Source organism: Acanthochromis polyacanthus, chromosome 14, assembly GCF_021347895.1.
Source record: "Acanthochromis polyacanthus isolate Apoly-LR-REF ecotype Palm Island chromosome 14, KAUST_Apoly_ChrSc, whole genome shotgun sequence".
Classification (NCBI taxonomy): Eukaryota; Metazoa; Chordata; class Actinopteri; family Pomacentridae; genus Acanthochromis; species Acanthochromis polyacanthus.
Genome location: NC_067126.1, coordinates 5,384,641 through 5,400,764, shown reverse-complemented (window position 1 = coordinate 5,400,764; position 16,124 = coordinate 5,384,641). Strand labels below are relative to the sequence as shown.

General features: G+C 38.8%; 2 protein-coding genes across 5 annotated transcripts in view; both read right to left on the bottom strand.

Annotated features, from left to right (window-relative positions):
- Window positions 1-16,124, bottom strand: part of zeb2a (zinc finger E-box binding homeobox 2a) — an 88,224-nt gene that overhangs the window by 43,341 nt on the left and 28,759 nt on the right. The gene's annotated exons all lie outside the window — the stretch shown is intronic.
- Window positions 9,939-11,509, bottom strand: LOC127537015 (keratin-associated protein 5-4-like). The gene is made up of 2 exons (XM_051958584.1): window positions 10,975-11,509; window positions 9,939-10,794 (listed from the first exon to the last, which is right to left on the bottom strand). The coding sequence occupies exons 1-2, from the start codon at window positions 11,268-11,270 to the stop codon at window positions 10,113-10,115; spliced, it is 978 nt and encodes a 325-aa protein (XP_051814544.1). The 5' UTR covers window positions 11,271-11,509; the 3' UTR covers window positions 9,939-10,112.

Here is a 16,124-nt window from a genome sequence, read left to right as displayed (position 1 = left end):
CAGGATAAACTGCAGCCTCCTCCATGACCTGACGTGCTCTCTGAGTGTCAGGTATTGCTTCACTTCAGGCTGACGGCTCATCGGAGGTATTTTGAATCTCTTCCTGTAATAGTTTGCAGAAGTGAAACTGCTGATGGAGCCACTTTAACGTTGACTCACAAGACCTTCGTCCACCACAACCTGCAGCCGGACGCCGTACCGGGCGCACGGCAGCAGAAGAAGAAGAAGAAAAACACACCGTCAGCACATTCACACTTCACCCAAAGTCACCATGTTACAGTTTGTTTCAGACAGCAAAATGTTTAGCTTAGAATCGAAAGATAACGTCGATGTAGCCACTCAGAAATGACTGAACGCCACGGACAGATGTTCACCGACCGAAACGTTGCTGAAAGTTCAAGATGCATAGATTGCAACTAACAACAGCTAACACCTAGCAACAGCTAACACCAAACAATTGCTTACACCTAGCCAACCAGATATCACCTAGCAACAGCTAACACTAAACAACAACAAAAACCTAGCAAACCAGATAACATCTAGAAACCAGACAACACGTAGCTACACCTAACACCGAACAACAAGCAAACACCTAACAACCAGCTAACATCCAACAACTGGCTAACACCTAGCAAACCAGATAACACCTAGCAACAGCTCACATCCAGCAGCCAGCTAAGACTGAACACAAAGCAACCAGCTAGCAACAGCTAACAAAGAAGAACTATCTAACACGAAGCATCTGAACAGTGTCTACCAACACACTTCCATCCACAGCAATGGACCGTTCAAAAGTTTGGGGTCACCCAGACAATTTCACGTTCTCCATGAAAACTCATACGTTTACTCATGTTCTAACATAATTGCACAAGGGTTTTCTAATCATCAATGAGCCTTTCAACACCATTAGCTAACACAATGTAGCATTAGAACACAGGAGTGATGGTTGCTGGAAATGTTCCTCTATGGAGATATTCCATCAAATATTTCCAGCTAGAATAGTCATTTACCACATTAACAATGTCTAGACTGGATTTATATTTAGTTTAATGTTATCTTAATTGAAAAAAACTGCTTTTCTTTAAAAAATAAGGACATTTTTAAGTGACCCAAATTTTGAAGGGTATTGTATATGAAACATTTGCTCGGTTACATGAACCACTCGACCAGATTGTCTTTACTTTGTACGCTCTGGTCGAAGGTCATTAATCACCGCAGAAGTCTTTGTCATGGCGCCCCTTTGCTAACAGTTTGCAGGTTTAACTATGCTCAGTTTATGTTGATATTATGGCATATATATTATACGTACACAGTTAGGGGAGCTATATTGTATATAAAGATTCTAATAATAAGTAACAAGTATAAAAACAGGAAATTAGCCACTGTTAGCATCATTAGGATGACACAGTTCACACCCGTACACCAGAGAAGGTACAGGTTTTCTCTAACGGCCAATCAGAGGGCAGGTTGTGGTCGCTAAGCAGCCTGGTGTTGTGAGCCATCAGCTGATCCACCATGTGACTGGAAACAACCTTCCTGGATCGTTTCATGGTGATTAATTTAACAACTGAAAACTAATCAATTAACTGATGCAGCTCTGGACATAACACGGTGAGTTAAAGTGCAACAAAACATGATGTAAAAAAAGAAACACAGCGAGACAACCAAACGTCCGATCCGAACAGGACGCTGCTTCGGATTCTGATCTAAACCTGAAGCAGCATCCTACAGACTGGTCAGACTGGGAGCAAACTGGTTTAAAGTATCTGCTCTGATTGTGATGCTGCTGCTATAAGAGCTGTGGGGAGTCGAGGGAGGGAGCTGAGGAAGAGGAGGAGGATGAGGAGGATGATGGTACAATGAGCTTTGTGTTTCCGCCACGAGGTCTGAGGTGTCGCCACTTTCTGCCGCCGGCCCGGAAAACCGCCAACCACTTTAGATCGCAACCAGTCAGAGGGGCTGTCAGCTCCCAATAACATCCAGGAAATCCCAGTAAACAACCAGTAACAACCACTAAACATCTAGTTACATGGAGTAAACATCAAGTAACAACCAGTCGCAACCAGTAAACACCCAGGAATTCCCAGTAACAACCATTAAAAAACAGTTAACATCCAGAAACAATCAGTAAACATCTAGTTAAAGGGAGTAAACATCAAGTAACAACCAATACAACCAGTTAACATCCAGAAACATCCAGTAAAAACCAGCAACAACCATAAAACACTGATGCATATAAACTGTAACAATGAACTGCTCAATCATTTGACATTTATTTGATAATTTATTGAAGTGAAAATGTTCCAACATGTAAATTTATCATTTCTTTCTGTGTCTTTTAATACTTTTTATCTGTAATTCATTAAAACTGGAAAATTTTGGAAAATAACAGTAAATGTGTTTTAAAAAATTACCTTTTAAGACAGTGTCTTATTGCAGAATCATCAACATAAAACTTTATTACCTCCGCCAGGAGGTTATGTAATCACCGGAGTTTGTTTGTCTGTCTGTCCGTCTGTCTGTGTGTGTGTGTGTGTGTGTGTGTGTGTGTGTGTGTGTGTGTGTGTGTGTGTGTGTGTGTGTGTGTGTCTGTCTGTTTGTCTGTTAACAGCATAACTCAAAAAGTCATGGACGAATTTTCACCAAATTTTTACAGGATGTCTGGAAGAGCACGAGTAAGAATCGATTAGATTTTGGAGGTGATCCGATTCACCGTCTGGATCCAGGAATTTTTTGAAGGTTGAAGGACAATTGAGAAATGGCCGCCAGGCGGCCAGGCGGCACTACTCGTGCTCTTCCGGACATCCTGTAAAAATTTGGTGAAAATCCGTCCATGACTTTTTGAGTTATGCTGTTAACAGACAGACAGACAGACACACACACGGACACACAGATGGACAGACAGACAAACGGGATGGCGGAAGTATGCGCTCTCCGAGTGCTTTTCTAGTTGATCCTAAATTCTTGTGCCAGACAAAACAAGCTGAGATTTTTTTGTTTTTTCTGAGGAGAACGTGTTTGATAAACGTCTAAGTGTTCTGATGTTTGTTGATGATTGAGTGTTTTATTTTAGTTGGAGGTCGTCGACCCTCTTCTGGTGTAAAAACATCGTTGGTTTGTCTTCACAATCATCGATTTCCTGCTTTAAAACCACAGATGGCTGCTGGAGACTGGGGGCTTCATTAGACGGTTTCCAGGTTTTACTGGAAGTTTGAGAAGAAGTCTGTCTGTCAACGAGCTTTAACACCGCGAGACGTTCAGGGTCTGAGGGAAACGGTAGAAAATCAGAAAATTTGAATCGATCTTAGTGTATTTGATGAAGACATGCAACGTTTTACCTTCATACTATGAATATTTTCAGAATTACAGGCCCTTGAAGTGCATAGAATTTTATGTTTCTAATGGACCTTTTCCATCATTTCTGAGTCTCAGAGTTTCATCAGTTCAGCAGATAAACACTTTTGGAGGAGAAACACATCTGAGTTCTGATAAAAATTGCCACTAAAATAACTAAAAAAATGTAAAATTATCACAAAGAGGTACAAATTAACCACAAAAAGAGAGAAAATCACCAAAAAAGGGACAAAATTACCACAAAGAAACACAAAATCAGTAAAAAAAAAAAGAAGAAAGACCCAAAATCAAAACAAAAATTCTGTCTTTATTTGGTAAATATACCAAATAAAGACACAAAATTTCCACTCAAAGGTGACAAATGACCACAAAATGTCCCAAAACACAACAAAAATAAGTGAATATACCACAAAAGGCACAACACCTCCAATAAAATAAGCAAAATTACCACGTAGAACCATTTTATTCTTCATTTTCAGTAACTTTATTAATGATCAGTTTTCTACCTTCATATTATGAATATTTCCAGAGTTCCAGATCCTTAAAGTCCATAGAAGTGGGTCCAGATTTGTCACTTTTAATGGACTTTTCCCATCATTTCTGAGCCTCAGAACTTCCTCAGTCCAGCAGATAGACACATCTGAGTTCTGATAAAAATTGGAGAAATTTGAATAATTCTGAAGAGGCTAATGTCACTTTTTAATTATTTACGACAAGTATGTAGTCAATTTAGGCATTTTTTCTTTTGCTAAAACATATTTTAAATGATTTTTAAGAGTAATTTTGGACATTTTCTTTGTAATTTGGGTCTTTTATTGTCATTTTGGAGAAATTTTGAATCATTTTAGATTACTATTGAGTCTTTTTGGTGTTTTTTCCGTCATTTTGGACACATTTTAAACCACCAGGACTTCATCAGTGCAGCAGACAGAGACATGACATTTTAGGAGGAAAAACACATCTGAGTTCTGATAAAAAGTGACACCAGATAAGTTTTAAATCAACTCAAGGCATGATAATCTGAAGACTGAATCTGTTATTTGACAAACATTTGGACCGACCTCTGCGTACTTCAAGAGATTCTAACTCTGAAAACATTCATACAGCAGCATGAATACATCAATTAATCAATAAAACTTTGATCGATTATTTAATAACTGACACTGTTTTGGTTCCACTGCAGATTAAATGACGGTTCTGTCAAATTTAGACTTTATTTCTTCGATTCAAACACTAAAATGTGCAACAAAACTGAAAATGTGACATAAAATGAACCATTAAACATAGATGAGTCACAGTGATGGAAAATTAGCACATCTTAGTTAGAAACCCAAAAAAGTTCAACAAAATGTAACTTGTAAGAGGATGTGATTGGACTAAAACACGCCATGACATCACAAACTGCATTGTGATGTCACAGAACGACGTGGCACAACGAGTGATCAAATGTAGAGAATAAAAGTGATGAAGGTGGCTTTATGAGGTGTTTATTCTCTAAGTGAAGCTGCTCACAGGCTGCAGATGGTTCGTGTGTTTTCAGGCTGTTAGGAGTTCACATGACGACGAGCTTCAACTTCCTCAAACACGTGATTTCACAACGACGCCACTTTATTACCTGATCGGCTAAAAACAACCACTTCTGTCTTTTCCCGCTGCACTGGGCCCAGCAGGCCTCGCTCATAAACGCTGCAGCTTTTGTTCGCTCACAGTCGGAGGCAGCAGCTCAGACAAAGCACCGACCCACAATGCAACTCTGCTGCAGGGCTGCAGCCGCCTGAGTGCTGCTGCAGGTCAGAAGACGGCAGTAAAAACCTGAATCTGCATCACAAATATCAGAATCTGCAGGAAAAAAAACTCAATCTGCGTTCACAACAACCAAATCCTGAAGCTGTAGCATTAAAATTTGAATCTGCAGCATTAAAACAACAAAAATCTAAATCTCAAGGAAGAAAACCTGAATCTGCAGTGTGTAAGATACCAAAACTTGAATCTCTAGGAACAAAATCTGAATCTTGAAGCACTAAAACCTGAATCTACAGCCTTTAAAACACCAAAATGTGAACCTGAAGCAGCAAAACCTGAATCTACAGAAACAAAGCCTGAGTCTCGAGGAACAAAACTTTTATCTGCAGCACTTAAACCTGAATCTGCAGCGTTCAAACCCCAAATCTTCAGTGTTCAAACACCAAAGTCTGAATCTTGAGCTCTAAAATCAGAATCTGCTTTGTTATATATGTATATGCTGAAAACTTGAATTTCCAGTGTTCAAAACACCCAAAACTCTGATTCTGCACAAACATAACCCGAATGTGCAGCAGCAAAATTTGAATCTGCAGCGTTAAAAACACCAAAACCTGAATTTTTGGGAACAAAATTGGAATCTACAGAAACAGAAAATGATTCCACGGAAATAAAATTTGAAACTTCAGTAACAAAACCTGAATCTGCAGCAGAAAAAGTTGAATATGCAGCCATAAAATCTGAATCTTCAGCACTAAAAGTCCAAATGTGCCACGTTTATATGACTAAAACCTAAACCTGCAGCATTTAAAACACCAAAGAAACAAAACCTGAATCTACGGCACCAAAATCTAAACTTGCAGCGTTCAAAACACCCAAATCTGAAACTGAAGCAGCAAAACTTGGAATCTGTTGGAACAAAACCTGAATCTGCAGCAGCACAAAGCTGAGAATCTCTTTCAGTCCGTCTCAAACCACCAGCAGGGCTTAAACCGGAATCACATTCAGGTTTAGTTTTAAAATCTGCTCAGGAAAACATTTTCTAGACTTCCAGCTCCAGTTTGGGCTTCAAATTAGATCCATGTTGGATTTATAAAGACTGAACCAGACTCCAGGATTCACCTCAGAATCACTTCTAAGAAACTTTGGTAAAACTTAAAACTGAACATTTTACTGGAACTAAACGTTGATTAAAGGATTAAAGTTCCACAAGATGCTGCTGATTTATTGATCTGCAGCTGGAAAAAAACACACAAACTGACTCTTTAACTGGATCAGATTCAGACAGTGAAGCATCCAGGTGAGACAGGTGTGTGTCTGAGTGTGTGTTTATGTGTGTTTATGTGTGTTAGCAGCAGATGTCTGAACTGAAATAGAAGCTCTTCGTTGTTCATTCCTGAGTCATGCTGCCATCGCTCCGGCTTTAGACAGACACACACCCAGCAAACACAAACACACACTCAGTAACACACACCCAGCAAACACAAACACACACTCAGTAACACACACCCAGCAAACACAAACACACACTTCAGGAGTGTCGTCTTTTCATACGTAACCACTTATTTTAAAACCTTTACAAATGTGCCGTTGACGTGTTGAGACAGACATGTGAGCACCTTTAAATGACACCGTTTATCAGCCAGAAAGTGCAAAAACAGACAGAAAACATGCACTTTTTTAAACTTTCTGATGGTGACTATACCAAAGCTGCAAACTTGTGATTTTTCATTAAATTCCAGGAAACCGTCTCCTCAAACGACATTCTGCAGAAATCAAAACCTGATTGGTCAGGACTGACACAGCTGTGACCAACAGAGACTTCAGGTTGAACTGCAGATTCAAAGTGTCCTAAATTCAGTCTAAAATGATGTAAACAAGTTAAAACAACCGTCCAAAGAACCTCAACGGTCTAAAATAACATCAAGTTACCAAAATGATTGAACTGTTTTTCAAAATTACCTCAAAAGTCGCTCTAAATGATTGAAAAAACAAAATCCAGATTTACTTAAAAACTGTTCAAAATGACAAAAAATGACCATAACAGGAAAATCAAAGCTACTGGATCAGCATGGCTCAGAACAGCCCGATCTCACGAGGATTCGTGAAACTGTCACGTAAGTTTTAGTTTCGGTTTCGTGCGCACCAACACGATTTCATCATGTTTTTCGTGCCGCTTACCACGAAATGCACACCAATGTATTTTAAACGGCGGACTTTTCGTGCCACTCAGAACGTATTTCAAAAGAATGTGTATATTATATTTTTAATGTAAAACCGTGGCGAATCCAACGCTATATTTTGCATGACATCGTCCCTAAACATAACCCTAACCATAATCCTAACCATAACCTAACCATAAGCCGGTGGTACACTTACCAATTTGCATAGGAATTTCAAGAATGTCCGGCGGCCGGCGGCCGCAAACGCGATCACACAAGCAGTATACGCCGATGGACAGCTTAGATCGTCATGAATCCGCTGGTATAAACCACTTTCAGATGTGATTACCACAGCGAAAAACATTTCGTGGTGAGCGGCACGAAAAACATGACAAAATCGTGTTGGTGCGCACGAAACCGAAACTAAAACTTACGTGACAGTTTCACGAATCCCCGTGAGACCGGGTTGCTCAGAAACAGTGAACAGAGGAGCAGGTTGTTGGACGATACATTCGGCATAGTGAAACATCTTTTCCAGTGTTGGTCACACCAGTAGACACCAGTGAGACTCAAAATTGGACTCAAATACGTCCAAAATTGCTCAAATATTGTCATTTTGAATGAATTTTGAGTCATTTTGGACATTTTTCAAGGTATTTTGCACTATTCCCGAGTCACTTTGGACAAATTTGTGTTGGATTTTTTACAAAATGGCATAAATATCATAATTTTGAATGAATTTTGGGTCATTTTGGACATTTTTTTTAGTTATTTTTGACATTTTTGAATTATTTTAGACATTTTAAGAATTATTGTGGACACTTTTTAAGCTTTTTTGCACTACTCCTGAGTCAGTTTGAACAAATTTGTGTTACATTTGGTCCAAAATGGCATAAAAATTGTCATTTTGAACAAATTGTGGGTCATTTTGGACATTTTCAAGTAATTTTGGACAATTGTCACTTTGGACATATTTGTATTACTTTGGACAAGTTTTAAATGCAGCATGGCTCAAAAATGGTTAACAGAGCAGCAAGTTGTTGTAAATACATTCAACATGGTGAAACATCTTTCTACAGATGATGAGCAGAGTAGAGAGAGAAAAAGTCTGTATAGACTAGAAACAAGGAAATAGTTAAATATGTGCAGTATGTGGAGACAAAATGACAAAGACAAAGCACAAAACAAGTAAAACAGGAGTCAAAATGATCAAAACGGGACACACACTGACAGAAAAAAAGAGTTAGGGACACCAAACGACATAAACAAGACATAAGATGGCCACTTTTTCCAGTATTAGAGACACAAAGCGACATTAATAACGCAAAAAACAACAAAACTGAGACGCAAACGACCAAAATAAGACAGAATAACATTTCAGAGTAGGTTAATATCAGGAGAATGTGGCGCCTTGCTAGTAATATGAACACCTGTGGACACTTGGAAACATGTCGGTTCCAGTTTTTTCCCATTTTCCTCCAATAAATAACCTGAAAACATCCAAACGTCTTTAGGAACAATCTGCAGTCTGATGTCTGATCAGCAGCTCCTAGTAATCGTTCTATTAGCAGCAGATTACATCTATAACCGCTGCATGCAGACCGCAGGGAGGCGAGGAGGGTAAACACTCTGCAACACAAAACCCACTCGCTGCAGTAAGAGCCTCTTCAAAATAAAAGCTCTTTATCCACCAATTAAAGCAGCGCCTGGTTGGCTGGATGCCGTCTGCAGCTTCCAGACGTCGAAACGAGAGAAAACGTTTCAAGTAAGGTCAAATTTATTTATGCTATCGAAGAACTGAAGTGATTTCTCAAGGACAGATGTACACTGTAAAAAAATCAGTTTTCAAATTCAACAGCTTTTATTGTTTATTTTTATTTTTACAAATAGCAATGCCTTTTTACGTTTTACCATAAAATTACACATTTTTTACTGTACATACATCAGTGAAAATATGAAAAATATAATTATTTGACAAATAGTTCAGACTGGAGAGTAACACTTTTTTTTACGATATTTTGGATTTTTTACTGTTTTATTAAATTACAGATAATGTCGAATAAAAAAAGAGGGAAAAAATTGAATATACATGTTAACTGTAAAAAAACAACGTAAAGAAATGCTTTTAAAAATCTATATTTTTTTATTTCTTTTTCTTTCATGTTTGACCATAAAATGCATTTTTTTACTGTATTTAAATCAGTAAAAAATATAATTGCTTGACAAATATTTGCAGATATTTTTTCTTCTTCTTTTCTTTCTTTATTTCTGTTTTTTTTTAACAATTTTTGAGAAATTTTCCCTTTTTTTGCTAAATTACACACAATTACCAATATCATCACAGAAAAAAAGATTAATTTACATTTTAACTGTTAATTTTTAAAGGAAAAAACTACAACGTCCACATCAAATATGTCACATTCTGCTGTGTGATTATTTGTTCTTTTACAATATTTGACCACAAAAATATACACTTGTACTGCATTTAAATCTGCAAAAATGTATTAGTATTTTAAAGAAAAAAACAGTATATTAGGGATTGAAAAATGGCTATACTACAGAATTCCCCACATTTGTTAAAGATAATTTGTAGTAAACTAACAGCATAAATAAAGAAGTAATATTCACATTGATTGTAAAAACAAAACGCTCAAAATATATAAAGCAAATTAAGACTGGATTTGCTGCAAACACAACCGCTAAGAGATAAATGTGAATAAAAACACGCTAAAATAAAGAAAAACCAAAGATATGACAGTGAGTAAACTGTTCCATGGATCTGCATCAGAACACCGCTCTGTTAGAACAACGAGGTTCTGTTGGCGCCGATAGACTGAAGAGGTTCTGAGAGCTCGTTCAGCCACAAACAGAGCTGTGTTCTTTGAAAAACAGCTCCCAGACGAAGAAATACTGTGGAGAACCTGTACAGAACCCAAAACAACAACCAGTACGACAACCAGAACTAAAACCAGAACAACAACCAGACCTACAACCAGAACAACAACCAGAACTACAAACAGACCTACAACCAGAACTAAAACCAGAACAACAACCAGACCTACAACAAGAACAACAACCAGACCTACAACCAGAACAACAACCAGAACTACAAACAGACCTACAACCAGAACTAAAACCAGAACAACAACCAGACCTACAACAAGAACAACAACAAGAACTACAACCAGACCAACAACAAGAACAACAACCAGACCTACAACCAGAACTAAAACCAGAACAACAACCAGACCTACAACAAGAACAACAACCAGACCTACAACCAGAACAACAACCAGAACTACAAACAGACCTACAACCAGAACTAAAACCAGAACAACAACCAGACCTACAACAAGAACAACAACAAGAACTACAACCAGACCAACAACAAGAACAACAACCAGACCTACAACCAGAACTAAAACCAGAACAACAACCAGACCTACAACAAGAACAACAACCAGACCTACAACCAGACCAACAACCAGAACTACAATCAGACCTACAACCAGAACTAAAACCAGAACAACAACCAGACCTACAACCAGAACAACAACCAGAACTACAATCAGACCTACAATCAGAACAACAACCAGAACTACAAACAGACCTACAACCAGAACTAAAACCAGAACAACAACCAGAACTACAATCAGAACAACAACCAGAACTACAAACAGACCTACAACCAGAACTAAAACCAGAACAACAACCAGACCTACAACAAGAACAACAACTAGAACTACAACCAGACCAACAACCAGAACTATAGACCCTGTCACACTCTAGCATATAGAGCCAGCGTCTGAGGAACGTATGGACTTTTTGGGCATACGCTGACATACACTGAAACACGCTAGGGGTACGCTGGAATATGTTTCTAGTACGCCGGGGTACGCCGGGGTACGCCGGGGTACGTCGGTGTACGCTGATGTACGCTGACGGCCAAAAACTTTTTTGAACATGTGCAAAAATTTTCAGCGTATGCCGACGTATGAATTTTACGCTCCTCATACGTTCCTCATATGCTGAACACGCTAGAGGTATGCTGAAGGTACGTTACACATATGTCGAGTACGCTTCTCATATGTTGAAATTGAGTGGGTCAGGAAACCTAGCGTTAGAGGAGCGTATAATGAACGTGTGTCTGACGTGTGTCTAACGACAGTCTAACGTACTCAACTTATGCCTAACGTGTTCTGAGCGTACAGCCAACTTATCCCATGTGTATTACATGCGTATTTCCAGCGTATGGGGGGGGGGGGGGGGGGGGGTATAAAGTCTGACATTTCCAAATCTGTATCAGTTTGTACCAGCAGTTCAGAGATGGAGGTTGCTGTGCTGCAACATCACCAAGATTTGTTACAGTTGGCAGTTGAGTATGCTAGACACAGAAGAAGAAGGCGTAGAATGAGACGTGCAATCTGGGTGAAACCTTGGATTGGAAGGTGGCGTCAATTTGGCCTTTATGACCAGCTTATGGTTGAATTGAGAAATGAAGATCAGAGAGCCTTCAGGAACTTCCGACACATGCCTCCAGAAATGTATGATGAACTGCTGGACAGGGTTGGTCCCAACATCACCAACTGTGTACGCTCCTCATACGTTGGGCTGACGTTCCGCATACATTTCACATACGTTGCACGTACGCTGATTACGTTACTCATACGTCGGTATACGTCCAACTCAAATACACATCACATCACATACACTGACATACGCTATGCATACGCTACTCATACGCTGACGGTACGCTAGGCTCACGTTACTCTAATGATCATTAACCGAAAATAGATCCCATACGCTGAAAAGTTGTGCGTATAAACAATTTTTCTAAATATTCAATACGTTACTCAGACGCTAGCTCTATACGCTACAGTGTGACAGGGCCCTACAGTCAGACCTACAACCAGAACAACAACCACAACTACAACCAGAACTAAAACCAGACCTACAATCAGACCTACAACCAGAACAACAACCAGAACAACAACCAGACCTACAACCAGAACTACAGCCAGCACTCTGTACGAGCTGTGAACGACTGTCCAGCTAGATCTTTAAAGGTCCTTTCTTCACGTATTTCAAAGTGACATATCTGCTCTGTTTGTACTCTGAACCACAGTTTATCACGTCTGTCCAACAGTAAATCAGTTCAGAATCCATTATAAATTAATAATAACCAATACAGCAGCAGATGAAGGTCACGCATGTCAGTAAACATACTGTAGATCAGTTGTAGTACCTGGCTGTTCCACCAGGTGGAGCCTCTTAGTGTTTAATACTGTAGAAACTCAGACTATAGGAAGTTAATGATAGTAAACAGAGAGCATTGTGGGAGCTTAGCTAGCAAAGGGGCACCATGACAAAGACTTTCGTGGTGGCTAATGACCTCCGACCAGAGCGTACGAAAAAAGAAGAGCGGGTTGAGTGGTTGATGTAACTGAGCAAATTTTAGGGCCACTTAGAAATGTCCGTATTTGAAAAGTAAACCATTTTTTCAATCAATATAACATTAAATGAATGATAAATCCAGTATAGACATAGTTAATGTGGTAAATGACTATTGTAGCTGTAAACGGCTGATTTTTAATGGAATATCTCCATAGGGGTACAGAGGAACATTTCCAGAAACCATCACTCCTGTGTTCTAATGCTACATTGTGTTAGCTAATGCTGTTGAAAGGCTCATTGATGATTAGAAAACCCTTGTGCAATTATGTTTGCACATAAATGAAAGTGTAAGTTTTCATGGAGAACATGAAATTGTCTGGGTGACCCCAAACCTTTGAACGGTCATGTCTGTACGTTGTTGTGGATGGAAGTGTGTTGACAGACACTTTCAATGCTTTGTGTTAGCTGGTTCTTCTTTTTTAGTTGTTGCTAGCTGGATGCTTTGTGTTAGTTTAGTGTTCAGTCTTAGCTGTGTTCTGGTTTGCTAGGCATTAGCTGGTCGTTGAATGTTGGCTGGTTGTTAGAACTTTTGGACGGTAGTGTATGTGGCTAAAAATAGACTTATTAGCATGTGGTACGACAACCTGTTCACTGATGTATATAAAACTGGATTCAGTTTTTTTCTCAACTGCTTTGAAAGCCTTTCAACCAATAATCAGCCTCGCAGCAATACAACCAACCAATCACAGCCGACGTGCAACCAATGCAGGGTCGCATGTGGTCACCAACAAAAAACTTACGCAACACAGAACTAATGCAACAAACACAAAATGAGAAGCAGCAACAATAACTAGAAGCATCAACAACCAGATACAGCAAAGCTAAAACTGGATGCAATGAGAACCAGATGCAACTTGCAGGAAACCAGAATCTGCTTGCATAGTAAAATAAAAACTTGTTTTAGGTGAAACTTTTGAACTCAGTTTCGTCTATGGAGTCAGATCACCTGGAACATCGGTTTCTCTGCTGTCAGCTTTAACTGTAACTTCTCACAATACAGTTTGAAGGTTGGAAGAACAGAAACCGGCTGATTCACTTTTTAAAACTACTTTTTGCAGGAAAACGTGAAGGCTTCTCAGAGTTTTCTCGACGCCTCCTCACTACTCCTGCACACGATCACAGTTTTCAAGAAAAGACGTCAAAGTCGAGCAAAGAAAGACATGGAGGAAAACAATATTTAGGATGAATATTTAATCGGCCTAATAAAGTCTGTCTCTGCTCCACCTGAGGGAACGCTCTGCCGAGAAGAGAAAGCGACACGTCTGCAACTCGAAGTCTCATTATTAGCGGAAAAATCGGCCTAATAACGGCAGAAATAAGTTGAAACCAAGCAGAATTGAGTTCTGTTCAAAACCTTCAGCTTGTGAGTTGAAGAAGAAGAGCTGTGAGAGAAACTAGCTGCAGACCTGACAGGATTTTAAAGCAGATCTAATAAAGCTGGAACTGACAAATCTTTTCTGTACTGATTGAGTAATATCACGATTATTTGATTACTCGTTTAGAACACGAAATGTCAAAATGTGCTCTTCAAGCGGCTTCATCCGTCTACAATCAGCCCAAAATCAGACCTTTCAAAGAGAAGCAACAAATTCAGTAATTTAATTAGGTTTATTTGTCCTGCAACAGCTTCAGCACTGTTTCTAGTGCAGCTGCAAAGACTTTAACTGACAAAAAAAGGAAATATTTAAACTGTTCTCCTTTACATTCAAACGCTGACATGACTTTCGGTGAGTCCGTTCTAACTTCCACTTGAGTTACTTTCACCGTCTGCCACGTTTCAGCGTCTTTCCAGCGTTTTCACCTCAACGTTCTCCAGAAATCAAACTCTCTCCCAGAAAAATGGGATTGGTGCAGTCGGAGCTACACGGCGGTCTGGCCGCTGATCAGGCTGAGGTCAGGACTTCTTTGTGGAGCTGCTTTGTGCTCGGGGACATTGTCAGGTCGAAACAGGAAAAAGACAAACACAAACTGTTGATTCAGAGCTGGAAGGACACTATTGTCTAAAATATCATTGTACGCCGCAGAGAAAACACACTGAAGTCTGAGCCACACCAAGAAACAATCTGAGGACGGACAAAGCCTGCAAGAAAACTGAGTGTTCACGGTGAGCAGAAAGAACCACATGCAAGAAAACCAGAAGCAACAAAAACTAGATTTAAATAAAACCCAAATGGAACCCTCCACATGCAACAAAAACCTTCCTCAGAGAATAAAATCTGCAATAAATCTAAAGCCTAATGCCTCAAAATGTTTACAGTGAGCGGAAAGAACTGCATGCAAGGAAACTAGATCCAACAAAACACACAAAAAACAGCCAAAAAACAGGAGGAACCAACTGCATGCAACTAAAATCTGCATTAAAACTGAAGCTTTATGTCTTTACATGTTCACAGTGAGCAGAAAGAACCGCATGCAACAAAAACTAGAAGCGACAAAAACTACAAGTAATGAAAACTAGATACAACAAAACAAGAAAAAGACAGATGGAATCAATGAGCTGCAACAAAAACGAAGCAACAAAAACTAGAAGCAACAAAAACTAGAAGCAACAAAAATGAAGCAACCAAAACTAGAAGCAACCAAAACTAGAAGCAACAAAAACTAGACGCAACAAAAATGAAGCAACAAAAACTAGATGCAACAAAAAAATAGAAGCAACAAAAACTAGAAGCAACAAAAACTAGAAGCAACAAAAATGAAGCAACAAAAACTAGATGCAACAAAAAAATAGAAGCAACAAAAACTAGAAGCAACAAAAATGAAGCAACAAAAACTAGAAGCAACAAAAACTAGAAGCAACAAAAATGAAGCAACAAAAACTAGATGCAACAAAAAAATAGAAGCAACAAAAACTAGAAGCAACAAAAATGAAGCAACAAAAACTGGAAGCAACAAAAACTAGAAGCAACAAAAACTAGATGCAACAAAAATGAAGCAACAAAAACTAGAAGCAACAAAAACTAGAAGCAACCAAAACTAGAAGCAACAAAAACGAGACGCAACAAAAATGAAGCAACAAAAACTAGATGCAACAAAAAAATAGAAGCAACAAAAACTAGAAGCAACAAAAATGAAGCAACAAAAACTAGAAGCAACAAAAATGAAGCAATAAAAACTAGATGCAACAAAAAATAGAAGCAACAAAAACTAGAAGCAACAAAATGAAGCAACAAAAACTAGAAGCAACAAAAACTAGAAGCAACAAAAACTAGATGCAACAAAAATGAAGCAACAAAAACTAGATGCAACAAAAAACTAGATGCAACAAAAAACTAGAAGCAACAAAAAACTAGAAGCAACAAAAAACTAGAAACAACAAAAACTAGAAGCAACAAAAACTAGAAGCAACAAAACAACAACAAGCGGACAGGACCAAGTCGTTACAGCCAAAATCTTGCATTCCTCGGACATTAA

Coding starts and splice junctions, on each gene's coding strand:
- LOC127537015 (XM_051958584.1), bottom strand. CDS start 11,270: ATGAGGAGCGTAAAATTCATACGTCGGCATACGCTGAAAATTTTTGCA. Junction 10,795..10,974: donor AGTTGTTGTTCTTGTTGTAG/GTCTGGTTGTTG, acceptor TTCTGGTTGTAG/GTCTGGTTGTTGTTCTGGTT.